Source organism: Taudactylus pleione, unplaced genomic scaffold, assembly GCF_031769625.1.
Source record: "Taudactylus pleione unplaced genomic scaffold, aTauple2 ptg000256l, whole genome shotgun sequence".
Lineage (NCBI taxonomy): Eukaryota > Metazoa > Chordata > Amphibia > Anura > Myobatrachidae > Taudactylus > Taudactylus pleione.
The window spans coordinates 6,264,500-6,281,055 of NW_028284658.1; the positions used below are offsets into that span (position 1 = coordinate 6,264,500).

General features: G+C 42.9%; 1 protein-coding gene across 2 annotated transcripts; it reads left to right on the top strand.

Moving 5' to 3' along the window:
* Positions 1 to 37: 37 nt before the first annotated feature.
* Positions 38 to 13,745, top strand: ACTR5 (actin related protein 5). 2 transcript variants are annotated; one of them, XM_088480620.1, is made up of 9 exons: positions 38 to 501; positions 2,452 to 2,681; positions 2,857 to 3,026; positions 3,264 to 3,481; positions 8,812 to 8,913; positions 9,052 to 9,162; positions 9,251 to 9,390; positions 9,552 to 9,684; positions 11,789 to 13,745. In XM_088480620.1, the coding sequence occupies exons 1-9, from the start codon at positions 148 to 150 to the stop codon at positions 12,044 to 12,046; spliced, it is 1,716 nt and encodes a 571-aa protein (XP_088336746.1). In that variant the 5' UTR covers positions 38 to 147; the 3' UTR covers positions 12,047 to 13,745. The 2 variants fall into 2 exon arrangements, with proteins under 2 accessions (XP_088336746.1, XP_088336745.1); XM_088480619.1 differs by having other exon boundaries at positions 40 to 501; positions 8,812 to 8,973.
* Positions 13,746 to 16,556: the final 2,811 nt, after the last annotated feature.

The following is a 16,556-nucleotide window of genomic DNA, read 5'->3' on the forward strand; positions in this document are numbered from 1 at the left end:
TATGCTAATGATATTGCACCATATGTCTCACCTATCTCCACTCCAATAGTTCCGCAGACTCAGTCTGTTGCTAGGAACGTTTTCACGTCGGAATCTTGTTGCAAAAGCAGTGGCGGATCCGTTTCTCAAACGGACTGCATTTTCAAAATGGCAGCGCCCAGGCCGGTGTGTAATGTATACAGATTCCGGGATGCCCGAGCGGTTCCGGACCCCGTACAAGCCCCGGTAGCGGAGGGACCGGCCGTGCTGGTGTTAGATAACGGTTCCTTCCAACTGCGAGCGGGATGGGCGGGACTGGGACCCAGTTTGCAGCTTCGCTCAGTAGTGGCCCGAAGCCGCGGAGGTCCTCGCAGCCTGAGCCGGGTGGGGAATGACATACCGAGCCTGGAGCCGCTTCGCTGGCTGCTACGGACACCGTTTGACAGGAACCTGCCGGTGAATCTGGAGCTGCAGGAGCTGCTGTGTGATCACGTGTTCCATAGACTGGGAGTGATGTCAGAGGTAACCCAGCAGTAATGTGTGTTTGCCCCGTATAAATCTATGCTCCTGCTGCTCTGCTTATATAAAGCACCTGGCTGTAAAATATAGATTTTATGTAAACGTTTCCTTTCGATTTCTCCATTCTGCTGGCTGATACCTACTTTGAAAAGGTTTTGAACGGTTAAACAAATATTTCCTATTATTTACAATAAAAAGTGCATTCCCTGGACTAATATAACACTGCTTCAACTATTAGTTCAGCATACAAAATACAAAAAGTAATTTACTCAATATACTTCAATGTGGTGTTGTAGCCCTTATCTGTAAATTGCCTGGATTTGGCATATAAGTAGAACTACTGGCATGTTCATTCTGCTGAGGGGCAGTTGCTAAATGAAGTCTTAACATTAGTGTCAGGTGAGTTAACTTAAACCTTACAGTGTGTGTCTCTTACTGATTGGGTTATACAAATGGCAACCATTTTTATTAAGACTAAATGCATTCTGTCCTAATTAGGTAACTCAGCCACTATGGCTTTAGTTTTGGTTACAAAATTATGGAACAATTGAACACTAAGGGGCATATTCAATTGGGTGCGAAAAGTCCCGTAAGTGGTGTGTGAAGGAAGAAAACTGTCAGTGAAATGTTGGACAGGATAGGGATGGACATAGGATTGTCCTCCATCGATGGTGACAAACTGTGATCTGGTACCATCAATGGTTTAGCCAGCAAAAGAAAAGAAAGCCATCAGACCCAGAGCTACCATCTTTGGCGGGAAACCATATGAATCTCCACCATCAATGGTAAAACAATTGGCTATCAATGGGTGACCATTGATGGTTTCTAACCATCCCTAGGCCAGGATCATCAACGCTGAGCCCCTTCCAAATGTGGTCCACTGATGACGGCCCTGAATAAACCTGCTCTATATGGATGTGGAGAAGTGCTGCTTTGCAGTGGTTAGAAGGGAATTGCACTATATGTCTGCAGATATGCCTATTCACGGGCAGATTAATGTTTTAGCTATTTGCTGCTCATGGCTGTGTCCTGTTGGACACAGTGCATGCAGTCATATCACGTTCAAACTTAATTTTTTCCACGTTTATGTGCAAATCAGTTCCAAATGTTTTAAAGTCCCAAACAACATACATGGGCATCAAAATTGTAACGTTTATGGGATCTAGTGCAGCTCTAGGGTTTTTACAATGGGCCTAAACCAGAGGTTCCCCAACAGTTCAGGTATTCGAGATATCCATGGTTGAACACGGGTGACTTAATTAGTACCTCAGTCAGGTTGATTTACCCACCTGTGCTCAACCATGGATATCTCTAATACCTGAACTGTTGGGGACTTTTGAGGGCCGCATTTGGGAACCTCTGACCTAAACTATATGAATGCAGGGAGTCAGTGTAGTTCTAACATGATTAGGCTTAGCATACTATCCCTTTAAACGGGACACTCCTGAATTACACAGTTTCTGTGACTGATTAAAACCTGGTGAAATGCAGGCTTGAAGTCAGCTAGCCACATAACCTGTGTAATTCATGAGTGTCCCAGTTTAAAAGGATTATAGTAAATCTACCTATATAATAATTGTGAGGAATCTGCAGTAGAAATATACCTTTCAGAGACTGGGCTTGCATGCAGACATATACATATTTAGACTGTGGGAAGAAATTTAAGCACCTGGAGCAAAGCCACGCAAATACAAAGAGAACATACACATTCCACACATTTAGTGCCTTTGGTCAGGAATTGAACTCAAAACCTAGGTCTGTGAGGCAGTAATGCTTACTACTACGCTAACTGTTCTGCTCATAGTCTTCCTATTAACCCTCCTTGCTGTTCTTTTACCCTCTTATTTTGTGTAAATACATTTTGTGTCTCTCTTCCAATACCTTTTCGGATAGAGAAACAGGGTTTTAACTTAAAGCAAGCCTGATTACTAATAAGTTTATGTTTCTGACCAGGGCTGTGTTGATTACCCCCTTGTGTTTACTGAAGCACCATGCACCCCACTTCATGTAAGGCAGATGGTGTCTGAACTTCTGTTTGAGTGCTACCAGGTGCCCAAAGTGTCATTCGGAGTTGATGGGCTGTACAGCTTCTATCGCAACAAAAAAGATGAGTTTCCCACCAGCGGGCTTGTTGTGTCATCTGGCTACCACTGTACGCATATACTTCCCTTTCTGAATGGCAGGTGAGTTCACAGTCCATATCATGTTTACAAAACCTGAATAACTGACTAGCTAGCAGAACTTGAGTTCTCACTTAAGAGCAGAGTAATCTAATGTCCATTAGTAATCAATAGCCACCCAGAAGGATTAATGTGAAAGTCTGTATGTTAAGTCTGTGAGTGATGTCCCATTATGTAGGCTGGATGCCAAGAACTGCAAACGCATTAACCTTGGGGGCTTCCAGGCTGTGACTTACCTCCATCGCCTGCTGCAGCTGAAGTATCCAGGACATCTGTCTGCTATTACACTGAGCCGCATGGAGGAGATCTTGCACGACCACTGCTATGTTCCAGATGATTATATGGAAGGTGACGCTCCTAATAAACTATATAAAATAGACTTGCATTTTCCATACCATGCCCCAAGGGCCACATTAAGGCTACCTCAACACAGGTGTATCCTCTTTTATTTGTCTGCAGTTCTTCTGTAATATACAATAATAAATACCATTATTTGTGATGCTATTTATTGGCGGAGATGACTGTCCATAAAACCCATGTTATCAATCCCCATAATAACTTGTTGTAATTGTGTATTTATCACAGAGCTCCAGAAGTGGCGTTGCCCAGATTACTATGAGCAGAATGTGCACAAGATGCAGTTGCCTTTTTCCTCCAAGCTCCTGAGCACCGCTGTGCCATCAGAGGAGAAGCAGGAGCGCAGGCAGCAGCAGCTAAGACGCCTTCAGGAACTGAATGCACGACGAAGGGAAGAAAAGCTTCACCAGGACCAGGAACGACTGGACAGATTGCTCTATGTGCAGGTAGCTAACAACTAAGCACCGTTGTATTGCCGTGTGGCAGTGTTTCCCAAACTGGTTTCTAGTGGCACCATAAAGCTAGGTACACACTATACCAGGGGTTCCCAAACTCGGTCCTCAAAGCACCCTAACAGTCCAGGTTTTATGGATATCCATGCTTGTGCATAGATGGTATAATCAAACTGGCTGAGGTACTAATTAAGTCACCTGTGCTTAAGTATGGATATCCTGAAAACATGGACTGTTAGAGTGCCTTGAGGACCAAGTTTGGGAACCTCTGCACTATACAATTATTGGGCTGATTTGCCAGTAATCAGTTGATAGGCCTGATTTAGTGTATAGTGTGTAGGCACGAGCGTTGCTTCATTTAGCTGATAAAACTGTTAAAAAAAAGTCCACAAACGCATTCCATTAATTTTGCAATCAGTCGGTCAAGACAGAAAATTGTCGGCCTTAATCTCACAATATCAGGCAGTGCGTGTGCATTTTCGATAATCTGCCCATGTTTCCTACATTTTCCTGTGACTACTGTATGTCACCCTCCTTATGAGTTGATAGCGCTACATAATAAGAAAGTCTGTCTGTCTGTCTGTTTGTCCTATAATCACGGCCAGAGTTGTGTTTTTTTTGTGTGTTGAAAGTGCTTTTAGTTACCTGGGTGGTCATCAAAGATCGATCTTCGGAAAGTTCGATAGTCATGCTTGATGCATTATGATTTTTGGATGGCATGATGTATCTATAGGATTGATACAAAAATCATGATACTGGCAGTGATGTTCTTACCTGTTCCACAGCGTCTTATTCTTCAGTGCACATGCTTGACCTTTTCTTTAGCTGCGCATATGCGAGCTTTCAACTGCACAAAAAAATGAATATTTAATCTGAAAAGATCAGTATAAATGTTTGAGAAGCTGATTGTGTATTGATCCAAAAGATCAATACTTGACCACCAATTGGCCATCCCTACACATTCCCTGTAACACATTTCTAGGAGTGCAGTAAAGGACGGGAGTGGCTCCCTCTGGTGCAAACTGAAACTTTAAACTAGGAAACACAGGACTGGAAATTTGGCCACCCTCTTCTGTCTGGCAGGAACTCATAAGAAGGTCACTGGTGCTTATGACACCTCTGTGCTGACCAGTAGAAAGCCTGTGTGCATTGCAGAGAATACCATACCAGCAGGATTTCTGCATCATGGAGCCAGAGCCCACACCCAAAATACCAAAGAGCACTATGCCTACATAACCCCCTTATTGGGTCAGTTATGGAACATGTGATAAAGTTGTACCTGATGTTTTACACTAATGCCACTGCTGCTGTGTATATGTATGCAGAGGATATGCGGACATATGCTAATGTCGCAGACGCCGTGATTTTTGAGACACCCACAGGCGCCATTGCAAATCTAAGCAACTCTGGCCCTGATTCAGAGCCGGACGCTGTGACAGAGCGCTCGCTCTGAATCAGGGTGTTTTTTTTTTGTTTGTTTTTTTATGGAGCGGCCTCCTGTGACCACCCACCACTAATGCAAGCGGCCAGGATGATGGTCGCGATGGTCAAGACCATCGCGACCATCGGGCTTGCGACGAGACCCTTGTGGTAGGGTCTCGTGGCCGCAAGCCCCAGAGAGCTTTCGGCTCAATCAGAGCCGAAAGCTCTCCCACTAACATCACTTGTGATGTCAGTAGGGCCGCCCCCAAACGGTAGGCGTTCCCATGGGAACGCCTCAGTCAGGGCAGCCACCCCCCCGACCCGCCCACCAAAGGGGGCGTGCTGTAACTCAACATCGACAGCACGCTCCCTTTGGTGCGAGACCCGGAGCGACGGATTGCCCGTCGCTATTCGGGTCTCGCGCATGCGCACGACTGAGCCGGCTCCGTCGTGCACATGCGCTCTGGGCCACCATCGACCCAGTTGCGAGCACTCGGCGCTTGCAACCGGGTCTGAATCAGGCCCTCTGTACTAATATAAAGCCGCATAAGCAGAACTATCGATAATCATCCTCCCGAGTGACTCTATGGTTGCGCAGAATGGGCGCCTGAACTGAAATTCCGGAGCCGTGTTTTGTGCGTGCGGAATTGCAGAGAGGGCAGCGACACATCCCAAAAACAGTTGTAGCATGCCTGTGTTTTTTGGAATACCCCGTTACTCCCCCCCCAAACAGCACTTCAATCACTCTGCGAATAAAAGGATACTGCTTTGCGACTATGGTAATAGACTTTGATGCATGCGCCGTGCAACTCAGACGAGTGCACAGACAGCTAATAATAACTCAACTGCAAATAAATCGACATAGTGTACAACTCTGAATCAAGTCCTATATTCCTAAATCAAAGAAACTGACTCCCGAACAACTGTAATAAACAATAGTATTCATCTATTATTCACACTATTACCCCTGCACCTACCGTGCAGGGAAGGGCCCCAAGCTTCAGCCTAGGCCTGGGGTGTTTAGGAGTGGGGGGACCCCTTTATTGGGGAGGTCCCCACTTCCTCTGAGATCCCCAGCCTGGGCTGACTAGTTTGGGGTGTTAATGCTTTGGCTGGGGTGACTCAGTGAAAGAGTCCCCTGGCTGTGGCATTACACCCCGGCGAGTCCGGTGCTTGTTTAAAAATATGGGGGCCCACACGTCATTTTTTTTTTTCCCCCCATATTTTTAAAATCAGGACTGGCTCACAGCACCCAGTGCTGGTTCATAAAATACGGGGGACCCATACGCATTTTGTCCCCCATATTTTTAGAACCAGGACTGGCTCAGGAGCCCGGGGCTGGTTATGCTTTGGGGGTGAACCCCACATAATTTTTTTTTTTAGAACAATTAAACCTTTAATTCATTCTTTAGTAGACACAAGCAGTCTGCATGTATCTCACTGATATGTGCAGGCTGCTTGTTCAGGAGCGTTAGGTTAGGGAAACATGGGGATTAAACATGGGTAGGAACGATCACATACACCATTGGAAAACATGATCCTGACAAACAAGGGAGCTTAGTAAATTCCCAAATTTCTTAAAGAAATAAGTCCCCATGTCTGATCGTTCCTACCCGTGTTTAATATCGGACAAACATGGGCAAAACACGGAGCTTAGTAAATTTACCCCCTACAGTTAATTTTGGGGACGTGGAGCCATCATTGCTAAGGAGCAAAAAGATCTCTGACAAAGTAATGGTGCTTCTGTGTTTGTTTTTTTTAACACATGATTAGCATCAGATAAACCTATTCTGCCATTCTTTCAGGCAGTAAAGAGAATATGCGCTTTGTGTTAAATCTTTGGTGGCACCTTGGAATTTGAATCTCTAGTTCTGGAGGTTCTAACGATCTCTTTGAAACTTTGCATCATTTCTCGTGGCTCACATTTGGTGTTTCTAGTAACAATCATGTCTGCCCATAGAATGGAAGAACAGTATGCTTTATGGTGTTAGGACCTTCCCTGAACATAAATGGATAAATTGGTGCTGCAAGCTAATCCTACTTTTCTAACAAAGATAGTTCCTGCTTTTTATCCTTCACATGGTCAGGGCAATTTCTGTGTATCTATCAAGAATAAATTACAAATCTTGTAATGTGGATCAAGGGTGTCATTGTGCAGGCTTAGAAGAGGAAAAGACGTATATGCCAGAATAATAAATAGGCATTCTACCAGAGTGGTGGGAACCTCCTGGGCATGCATGCTCAGGCTTTGACAGATGATGCAAAGAATCAGGGTGGTCACCTCCCCATACCTTTACCAGGAATTATCTCCTTATGCGAGTTCTTCTGTAGATGCTCAGTTTGGAAGAATTATTCTTCAAACAGTTATTCAATAAAATGTCCTATTGTTGCAATTATTTGTATTTACACTGTTCTAAGTAACCCAGCCTATATTTCATGTACAACATCCAGTGTTCTCCCCAGGCTGTTTTCTGCGGGCGCATCGCCCGGAAGAAATGGCCTACCGCCCGGCACTTTCCTCCGCCGACCCCTGCTGTGGAACGCTGGCCTCTGAAGTGACCGGAGGCTAAAGATGCCTCCGATCGCTTCAGAGGCAAACCTTCCCAGTGATGCAGTGCGAGGGTGACGTCATCCGCGACGTGAGGAGCCTGCCCCCGCATGCCTGCTGGATCTAGTTTAGATCCAGTCAGAGCGAGGGAGTGGGAGCGTGAGCGGCGAGCAAGTTAAGGTAAGTTCTGGGCTGGGACCGGAACCAGGACAAGTCTGGGGGCACTGCCTAAGGGGCACTATTTAAGCCTGGGGGCACTGCCTAAGGGACACTATTTAAGCCTGGGACACTGCATAAGGGACACTATTTAAGCCTGGGGGCATTGCATAAGGGGCCAGTCTGGGGGCACTACATAAGGGACCAGTCTGGGAGCACTACTTCAGCCTGGGGGCACTGCATAAGGGCAAAGCAAAACTACAGGGGGCACTGTATAAAGGGCACAAATACAGGGGGCACTGCATATGGGGATAATTACAGGGGGCACTGCATAATGGGCACTTTTGACTGAGAGCCAGTGGGGGAGCAGCCAGCGACCTGTCGGGCTGGAATGGTAAGGGAGATGCCCCTTTTCCCGGCGCGCGCATAATTGCGAAGGCCCCCACCCGGCTACTTCTTGATGCCACCCGGCTGGCAAAAAATTCTGGGGAGAACACTGACATCATGTTCGTGGATGGTAGTACAATTATTACCCTTAATTTATATTCCTTGAAATACTCCTATGACAGCCATATATTTCCCACCAATGTAGTCTATGGGACCGATTCAAAGTTGGGAATAGAGTAAGAAAGAGCAAGTAACTGATCATCTTGGTGAAACCATGCTGCACTGCAGGTGGGGCAGATTTAAAATGTGCAGAGAGATTTAGATTTGGGAGGGAGGTGTCCAAACTAAAATCTAAATTGCAATATGGTTTGTCCAGGTACATAGTTATTTGCTATTTTGTTTCCAACTCTGAATCAGGCCCTATGTTTTGTAGGATAGGTTTGAAAGTTACTCACACTATATACAAGGAGAGTTCTTTTTCCACATTGCCAGTAGTTGCAGATGTCCTCCCATGTCCACAACATGAGTCTGTTAGATTAGGTAGATCTCAGGAACAATTAAGTAATATTTAGCATTTATGTTTTACTTATGCATTTCCATTCCATTATCAGTCTTGGTTGTAGTTAACATTAAGTGCTTACAGTAATGAATCCACCATGTTTAACTTTTTGTAAGCTGTAAGCCAAAACTGTGCTATGAGCCCTCTTTTATCAGAGTTGCAAACATTTCCCTATCCCCTCAATGTGACCCTAACCTAACTCAAGAGCTTTCTGCTCTTCAGGATACCTAAATTTGTGCTCTTTTACAACAGGAACTTCTGGAGGATGGACAAGTGGAGCAATTCCACAAAGCCCTGGTGGAACTGAATATGGACTCTGCTGAGGAGCTGCAGTCTTACATTCACAAGTTAAATGTAGCTATTGAGCAGGGAAGGCAGCGAGTACTGGGGGATTCAATAGACAGCAAACCACACGTGGGTAATTTTCACATAGACTACATACAGCTGAAATAGAAATGGATTGCATTGTTTGAAATTTTTGTTCATCTTCAGACACCAGAAACGATGGGAGGGGAACAAGAAGATATGGAAGGAATTTCAGAGCTGGAACCTCTTTATTCTGAGGAGCAAATGGAACTTGAGAAGACCACACCAAATGTCCAGGTACTGAGTGTTAGGGTACAAAGTGAATCTACAAATGTGTGTATGTTTCTTAAATATTTGACTAATCCAGTTGTTTATTTATTGACAGGCCATGTTTAACATTGCAGAATACCATCAGATGTACCTGGGCACCGAGAGAATTCGCGTGCCCGAGGTCTTGTTTCAGCCATCGCTTATTGGAGAAGACCAGGCTGGCCTGGCTGAGACAATGCAATATATATTGGACCGGTAAGTGAGTTTATTTTTGGTTAAGATCTGGAAATGTATGCAAATGATTCATTTATTTATCAAAAGTTACTGGCTTACAGCCACAACAATGTGAATTGCCATTGTGTATGTTGTGTCTGTTTAAAGGTTCTCTGTTCCTCACTATAAGTTTTCTTTCTCAGGTACCCACATGAAGTGCAGCAGGAACTAGTACAGAATGTCTTTTTAACAGGAGGTAATGTGATGTACCCAGGAATGCAGGCCCGGATGGAGCAGGAATTGCTGCAAATGAGGCCGTTTGGTTCCACATTTAATGTATGTTGCATTTCAAGCTTCTTTTTTGCATACTCTAAGTCATAGGAGTTTATGTGTCAAGCAGTGAAAAGAGAAGTGGACCAGTGGAGAAGTTGCCTATAGCAACCAATCAGCTTTGAAGTAGTATTTACTAAGTACAGTCTTTAAAATAATAGGTAGGAGTTGATTGGTTGCTGTGGGCAACTTATCCACTCACTTTTCCACGCTTTTCACTGTTTGATACATAAACCCCTTAACCCTATATGGTTAACTTGTTTTAATGTCTGCCTAGTATTTAACTCAGTCACTCATATTTCCCCTATCTAGTGTCTAGTTTAAAAAAAAAAAAAAGTGGTAGACTTTGTTGGGCTAACATATTGTTCCTACACATAAAATTTAAGCTGAGAGAATTATGTTTAAAGAAATGCATTATCTTATGCAAGTGCAGTTTTTTTGTGTGAAAACCTATACATAGAATCCTGCATTTTGCCACTTTGGAAAGGTGGATTATTACTGAAGCAAGAACCACAAAGTATTAAGAAAAAAAATAAAAGTTTTCTTTTGGTTCACTTTCTTGAGTTTTTAATTTAAAAAACTTATGGTTAAATTTTGTTTAATAAGTAAGAAACAGCAAAAATATTACTGATATTTTCTGAAAATACAAAGGGCAAGATGTAATAGGGTGTGACTTTTGAAAAAGTGCAAGTATAGAGCTAACTTGCATGTTTCTCACACCTCCATAACTCACAATGGCAAAACACACATCCAGATGTTTTGCCATTGTAAGCATAGAACTTGGGCAATGTAATAGAGTGCTACTGTGTCACTCGCACACTATTACTTCTGAATACTCAAAAAAAGCCTGAGCAGGTCAGAGTAACACAGAAAGATGCACAGATCAGTGAGATCTGTGCATGTTTCAAAAAAATAGACACCCCCCCCCCCCACCCAAAAGCCATAACTAGCCCGGGCCCCCGCTACACTTCACTTTAAAACAATAAACCCGGCAACCAATAGCCAGAGCTGCCGGGGATAGCCCCAGGCTATCAGCCCAGGCCTGGAGTGCCCTGGAGCGGGGGACCCCTTTATTGGGGGGATGTCCCCACCTCCCCAGGGATCCCCGGGCCTGGGCTGACTAAGCGGTCTTGTATAATGCTTTTGCCGGGGAACCCAGTGAAAGGATTCCCCGACTGTGTCATTTACACCTCCGCTAGAAAGCGTCCGGTGCTGGTTATGGAAAATACAGTGGACCCATACTTATTTTGATCCCTGTATTTCTACAGCCAGGACCGGCTCAGCAGAGCCTTGTGCTGGTTCATAAAATACAGGGGAACCCTACGTATTTTTCCTCTGTATTTTAAGAACCAGGACAGGCTCAGCAGAGCCCAGTGCTGGTTTTAATACAGGGATTTCAATACATTTTTTTTTTTTCCCCTCTATCTTAAGATTCAGGACAGGCTCTACAGAGTCCAGGGCTGGGTTTGCTTGTGGGGAGGCTCACGTAATTTTATTTTTTAAACACAGAACCCTTCATGGATCTCGCTGATCTGTGAAGGCTTTTGTATAACTCGGACCTTTTAATGCTAGTCGCATTAAAAGGTCAGAGTTTTAATAGGAGAAAACTCACCCAGACTTGCATAATGTAATAGCCTGCGAACTTGTGACTTTGAGGCTATTACATTTGGAGAGTTTTGAAACAATCTCTGACTTTTAAATGTGCAAGAAGATCCCGAGTTTGTCTCAGACAAAAAATTTGGACCCTATTACATCTCGCCCAAAGTTTTATTAAAAAAAAAAAAAAGGTATAAGTTGTGTAGGTAGGGCATAAAAAAAAACAGTGATGGTGGAATGTGAAAGCGCAAACTACTCAAAATGGCCTCAGCACAGGGGTGAGAAAACCGCCAGCAGCGAAGAGGTTAAGTGGACCGACTATCTTTTTTGTGTTTATTGGTCTTTTTCTGCCAGACCCTGTACCTGTTTTGCGTCTCCATGCCATACAGTCCGTAGTGTAAATAGGCGTTACAACTTTAGATGTTGCCATTGTTTTTGTTTCTTTTTTTTATTATTGCTGTCTACTGCCAGCTCTGTCTATTCTAAATCCACTTTGTCCCATTTGCTTCCACAGGTTTACCGGGCCTCTCATCCTGTTCTTGACTCTTGGCATGGTGCCTCTGACTGGGCTCTTCAAAACCTTGAGGTTGATGAGGGCTGGATAAATCGTAAGGACTATGAGGAAATGGGTGGAGAGTATGTGAAGGAGCATGTGGCATCCAACTGCTACACTACCATCCGCCTGCCCAAACCTGCTCCACGTACTGCAGTAGCACCCACTAGTCAGGAGACCGAAAATGTTCCACAGACTAACTCTGGTGCTGCTCCATAACAGAGGAACAATGCTGTACGTTATTCAGAGATCTGGATTTCGACATTGCACTAGAAAGACTCCAGATAGGCAGGTATTACATCAGTTAGAGAGAAGAGGGTCTGAATTATACTGCATTAAGGAACCTATGAACCTGCCCCTGAATGTTCAGGGTGCTGTGTTAGAATGACATGTCATTTTCACAAAGGCCAGTAAGATCTTGGACATTTCAGATCAATTTTTTTGTATGTATATTTATTTTTGTAATAAAACTGTAAACTAGCCAGTACAATTCCACTGATATTACATGCAATGAAAGATTTATAGCATAATCCTAATGTGCACAGAAAACTATTTTCTGTCCTTGAATGACACTGCAGGCACTCCTTCAGGGCATAAAATGGCTGAATATCATCTTGTTCACAGGTATGTGATCATGCCAAATTTTTTGCTTTTGCAGGTTATGTTAAACTGTATAATACTTGTAGTACACTGAGTTTGCCTAGTGTAAAGTCCGCAAATATGAATGTGCATGCCCACAAAAAAAAAAAAGGCATACTCCTCTGCGCTTATCTGGTACCTACACTGCCTTACTGTTGGAGAGGTGAAACCATGGAAAGAAGGGACGTGTAAATGCAGCCTGGAACACAGTAAGGGTCCTGTCTGTGATCTGAGGCTGACCCGCACAGAGACACATATATGCCTGTTGGTAGCTTTATCACTTAGAAGTGCCAAGAGCTGATGCAAATACTCATGGTGACAACGGTCACCAGCACTCGACAGCCACTTCTAACTGAATCTGGATTAGTCTATGAAGCTGATAGGTGCTTTCTTCACTGCTCTACCTATATTATATAATTTTTAAAAAATATGTTAGAATATTTTGTTACTTTCATACATGAAAAGACAGGTTATAGCTGCTGTATTATCATTTTTCTTCTACTTAGAACAAACCTAATTGTGAACATTTTTCACTGTCAAAACAAATGTTTTTTTTTAAGAACAAACCTTCTGTTTATCATCTGGTTGGGTGTTAGTATATCTGGGTGTAAGTACACCCGAGGTAAAAGTACTGCACAACTGGATGTATCTTGAGATGCGTCTGACTGGTATTTGGGTGTTAATAGGTTATTATTTGCATGCAGTTTTTTTAGAGCTATTGGGGGGTATTCAATTAGCCACAGGGTTAATTGCTGTGCCTGACCTAGTCAATTAGCAGGGATTCCACGCACGCGAGTCCCCGCATTCGGACTTTACCTCGCAGCTCATGGAGGTGTGAAATAAAATATGCATAAAAAAAACATTAAATCGGGCTCGCGCGGGGGAACAAAAAAAAAAGCAAAACACTGATTCCACAGTTTATGTGGAATCGGTGTGTTTCCCCACATCAGTCCTGATTTTTTTTTTAGTTCGGGAAAAAGGCTATTTAATTGAATAGTCTTTCCCCCGCACCGCTGGAATTTTGGCCGGCAATTAGTCATGGGGTAAACCCCGCGGCTAATTGAGTACCCCCCTATTTCTCCCAAGTGTGTTTCCAACCCCACATGAGTCCCAATATAATGACATATTTATGTACAAAATAACTTTATAATCAGTTGTTATGTCAGTGCGCATTGTAAATGTCGACTTTTTTACTACATCCCATATGCAGGGGATGAAAATTTATATTAAATAATATGACAGGTTGAGTCTCCCATATCCAAATATTATGAAATATGGAGTTTTTTTTTTATCATGGCTGAGATAGTGAAACCTTTGCATTTTGATGGTTAAATGTACAACTTGCATCATCGGATTTCATCATGTTTCAAGCACCATGTGATCTATCACACTATTTAAAATAAAAATAAAAAGCATTGGTGTGCATAAATTAAAAATACAGTGCATCCGGAAAGTATTCACAATGCTTCACTTTTTCCACATTTTGTTATTCCAAAATAGAATAAATTAATTTTTGTCCTCAAATTTCTACACACAATAGCCCATAATGACAATGTGTAAAAAGTTTTTTTGAGATTTTTGCAAATGTAATAAAAAAAAACCCACTAAAGATACATACATACGTAACGATTTAACTATAACGACGTCGTCATCGTTCAATCGTTGAAAAAATCGTTCAGTTTCTGAGTTATAACAATGAACGATTATTGTTCATGCGCGTTCCTGTTTGTAGTTCATTCTGACTGACCAACTGAACGATTTTCATTAAGTGAAGCTACAAAAATCATTCATTACACTTTAAAAAATCTGACAGATAATCTAACAGAAAATCGTTCATAAAATTGTTGGTAACAAAATCGTTGTGTGTATGCAGCTTTAGAAATCACATGTACATAAGTATTCACGGCCTTTGCCATGAAGCTCAAAATTGAGCTCAGGTGCATCCTCTTTCTACTGATGATCCTTGAGATGTTCCTACAGTTTAATGGGGTCTACCTGTGGTAAATTAAGTTGATTGGATATGATTTTGAAAGGCATACTCCTGTTTATATAAGGTCCCACACTTGACAGTGCATGGCAGAGCGCAAACCAAGCATGAAGTCCAAGGAATTGTCTGTAATCCTCTGAGACAGGATTGGCTTGAGGCACAAATCTGGGGAAAGGTACAGAAAAATATCTGCTGCTTTTGAAGTTCTCAATGAGCACAGTGGCCTCCATCATCCGTAAATGGAAGAAGTTCGGAACCACCAGGACTCTTCCTAAAGTTGGCCGGCCATCTAAACTGAGCGATCGGTGGAGAACGGCCCTAGTCAGGGAGGTGACCAAGAACCCGTTGGTCACTCTGTCAGAGCTACAGCATACCTCTGTGGAGAGAGGAGAACCTTCCAGAAAAAAAAGCATATGGCAGACCGCCTTGAGTTTGCCAAAATCCACAGGAAGGACTCTCTGGTCTGATGAAACAAAGAATGAACTCTTTGGCATGAATACCAGGAGTTATGTTTGGAGCAAACCAGGCACTGCTCATCACCAGACCAAAACCATCCCTACAGTGAAGCATGTTGGTGGCAGCATCATGCTGTGGGGATGTTTTTCAGCGGCAGGAACTGGGAGACTAGTCAGGATAGAGTTAAAGATGAATGCAGCAATGTACAGAGACATCCTGGATAAAAACCTGCTCCAGAGTGCTCTTGACCTCAGACTGGGGTGACTGTTCATCTTTCAGCAGGACAACGACCCTAAGCACACATCCAAGATATCAAAGGAGTGGCTTCAGGACAACTCTGTGAATGTCTTTGAGTGGCCCAGCCACAGCCCAGACTTGAATCCAATTGAACATCTCTGGAGAGATCTGAAAATGGCTGTGCACCGACGCCTCCCATCCAACCTGATGGAGCTTAAGAGGTGCTGCAAAAAGGAATGGGCGAAACTGCCCAAAGATAGGTGTGCCACGCTTGTGGTATCATATTCAAAAAGACTTGAGGCTGTAATTGCTGCCAGAGGTGCATCAACAAAATATTGAGGAAAGGTTTTGAATACTTATGTACGTGTGATTTTAGTTTGCAATTTTTTAAAATTTAATTTAAAAAAAAAAATTGTATACGTTGTCAATATGGGGTATTGGGGCAGATGTATGAAGCTCTGGAAAGTGATAAATGACCAGCCACTCAGCTACTACTAATAGGGGAATACAATATGGAGCGAAAACTCAGTTTTTGCGTTAATATCGCACCTATGACGTCATTATCGCAGGTTTTAGTTTTACACTGTATTCAATTTCAAAGACTTTTTGCAGGTTCGAAAAGTCTTTGAAAAAAAACGGGGATAACTTTTCACCACTGAATAGGTGGCGAAAAAAAGTGCAGAATTGGGGTTTAGGGGTGCAGGCTTAAAAAAAAATAGCCTGCATCCCTGGGAATGACATTTTAAAAATAACTGTCAAAAAAAAAAAAATAGGGACACCCCAAAAAATTAATTTCAAAATTGGAGTGAAAAAAAAAAAGGGAAATAATTGTTTAACAATAGGGAAATAGGTTCAGGGCTATTTTGCAAATATGCAGCAGGTGTATTCTAGAATAGATTAATAGCGGCAGGTGCACAGTTGCAGAATATTTAAAAAATTACTTTAGGGACACAAATATATGCTAGTACCCATTTTCAAGTACCCCAAATTTGATGGGACCACTTAAAAAAATGAAAAAAAAAACCTAAGTGCTCTTCTGCATCACTTCTTCAATATCGGGAAAAAAACTCCTGCCGCAGCTATTTAAATCCCCGACTTTCATTTGCAGGCTAAAACGGGGGTACCCATAGTGATCCCCCATGTTTTTACAGCTTTAGGGGGGTCCTACAATTTTTTTAAGGAAAATTTCATAATTTAACGCAAATCCCACTTCGCAGGCTCCCGTTTTCGTAGGTTTCATATTGAATACGGGGATAAGCAGGCACGCGCCCGATACTTTATCCCAGATAAAAGCTCCGATATGAAACGTAAACTTCGACAGCGAAGTTTACGTTTCATATTGAATACCCCTCTATCTGTCATGTTACAGGCTGTGTTTGAAAAATGACAGTTGGGTGTGGATTGGTTGGT

Coding starts and splice junctions, on each gene's coding strand:
- ACTR5 (XM_088480619.1), top strand. CDS start 148: ATGGCAGCGCCCAGGCCGGTGTGTAATGTATACAGATTCCGGGATGCC. Junction 3,482..8,811: donor ACAGATTGCTCTATGTGCAG/GTAGCTAACAAC, acceptor CTTTTACAACAG/GAACTTCTGGAGGATGGACA. Junction 9,685..11,788: donor CGTTTGGTTCCACATTTAAT/GTATGTTGCATT, acceptor TTGCTTCCACAG/GTTTACCGGGCCTCTCATCC.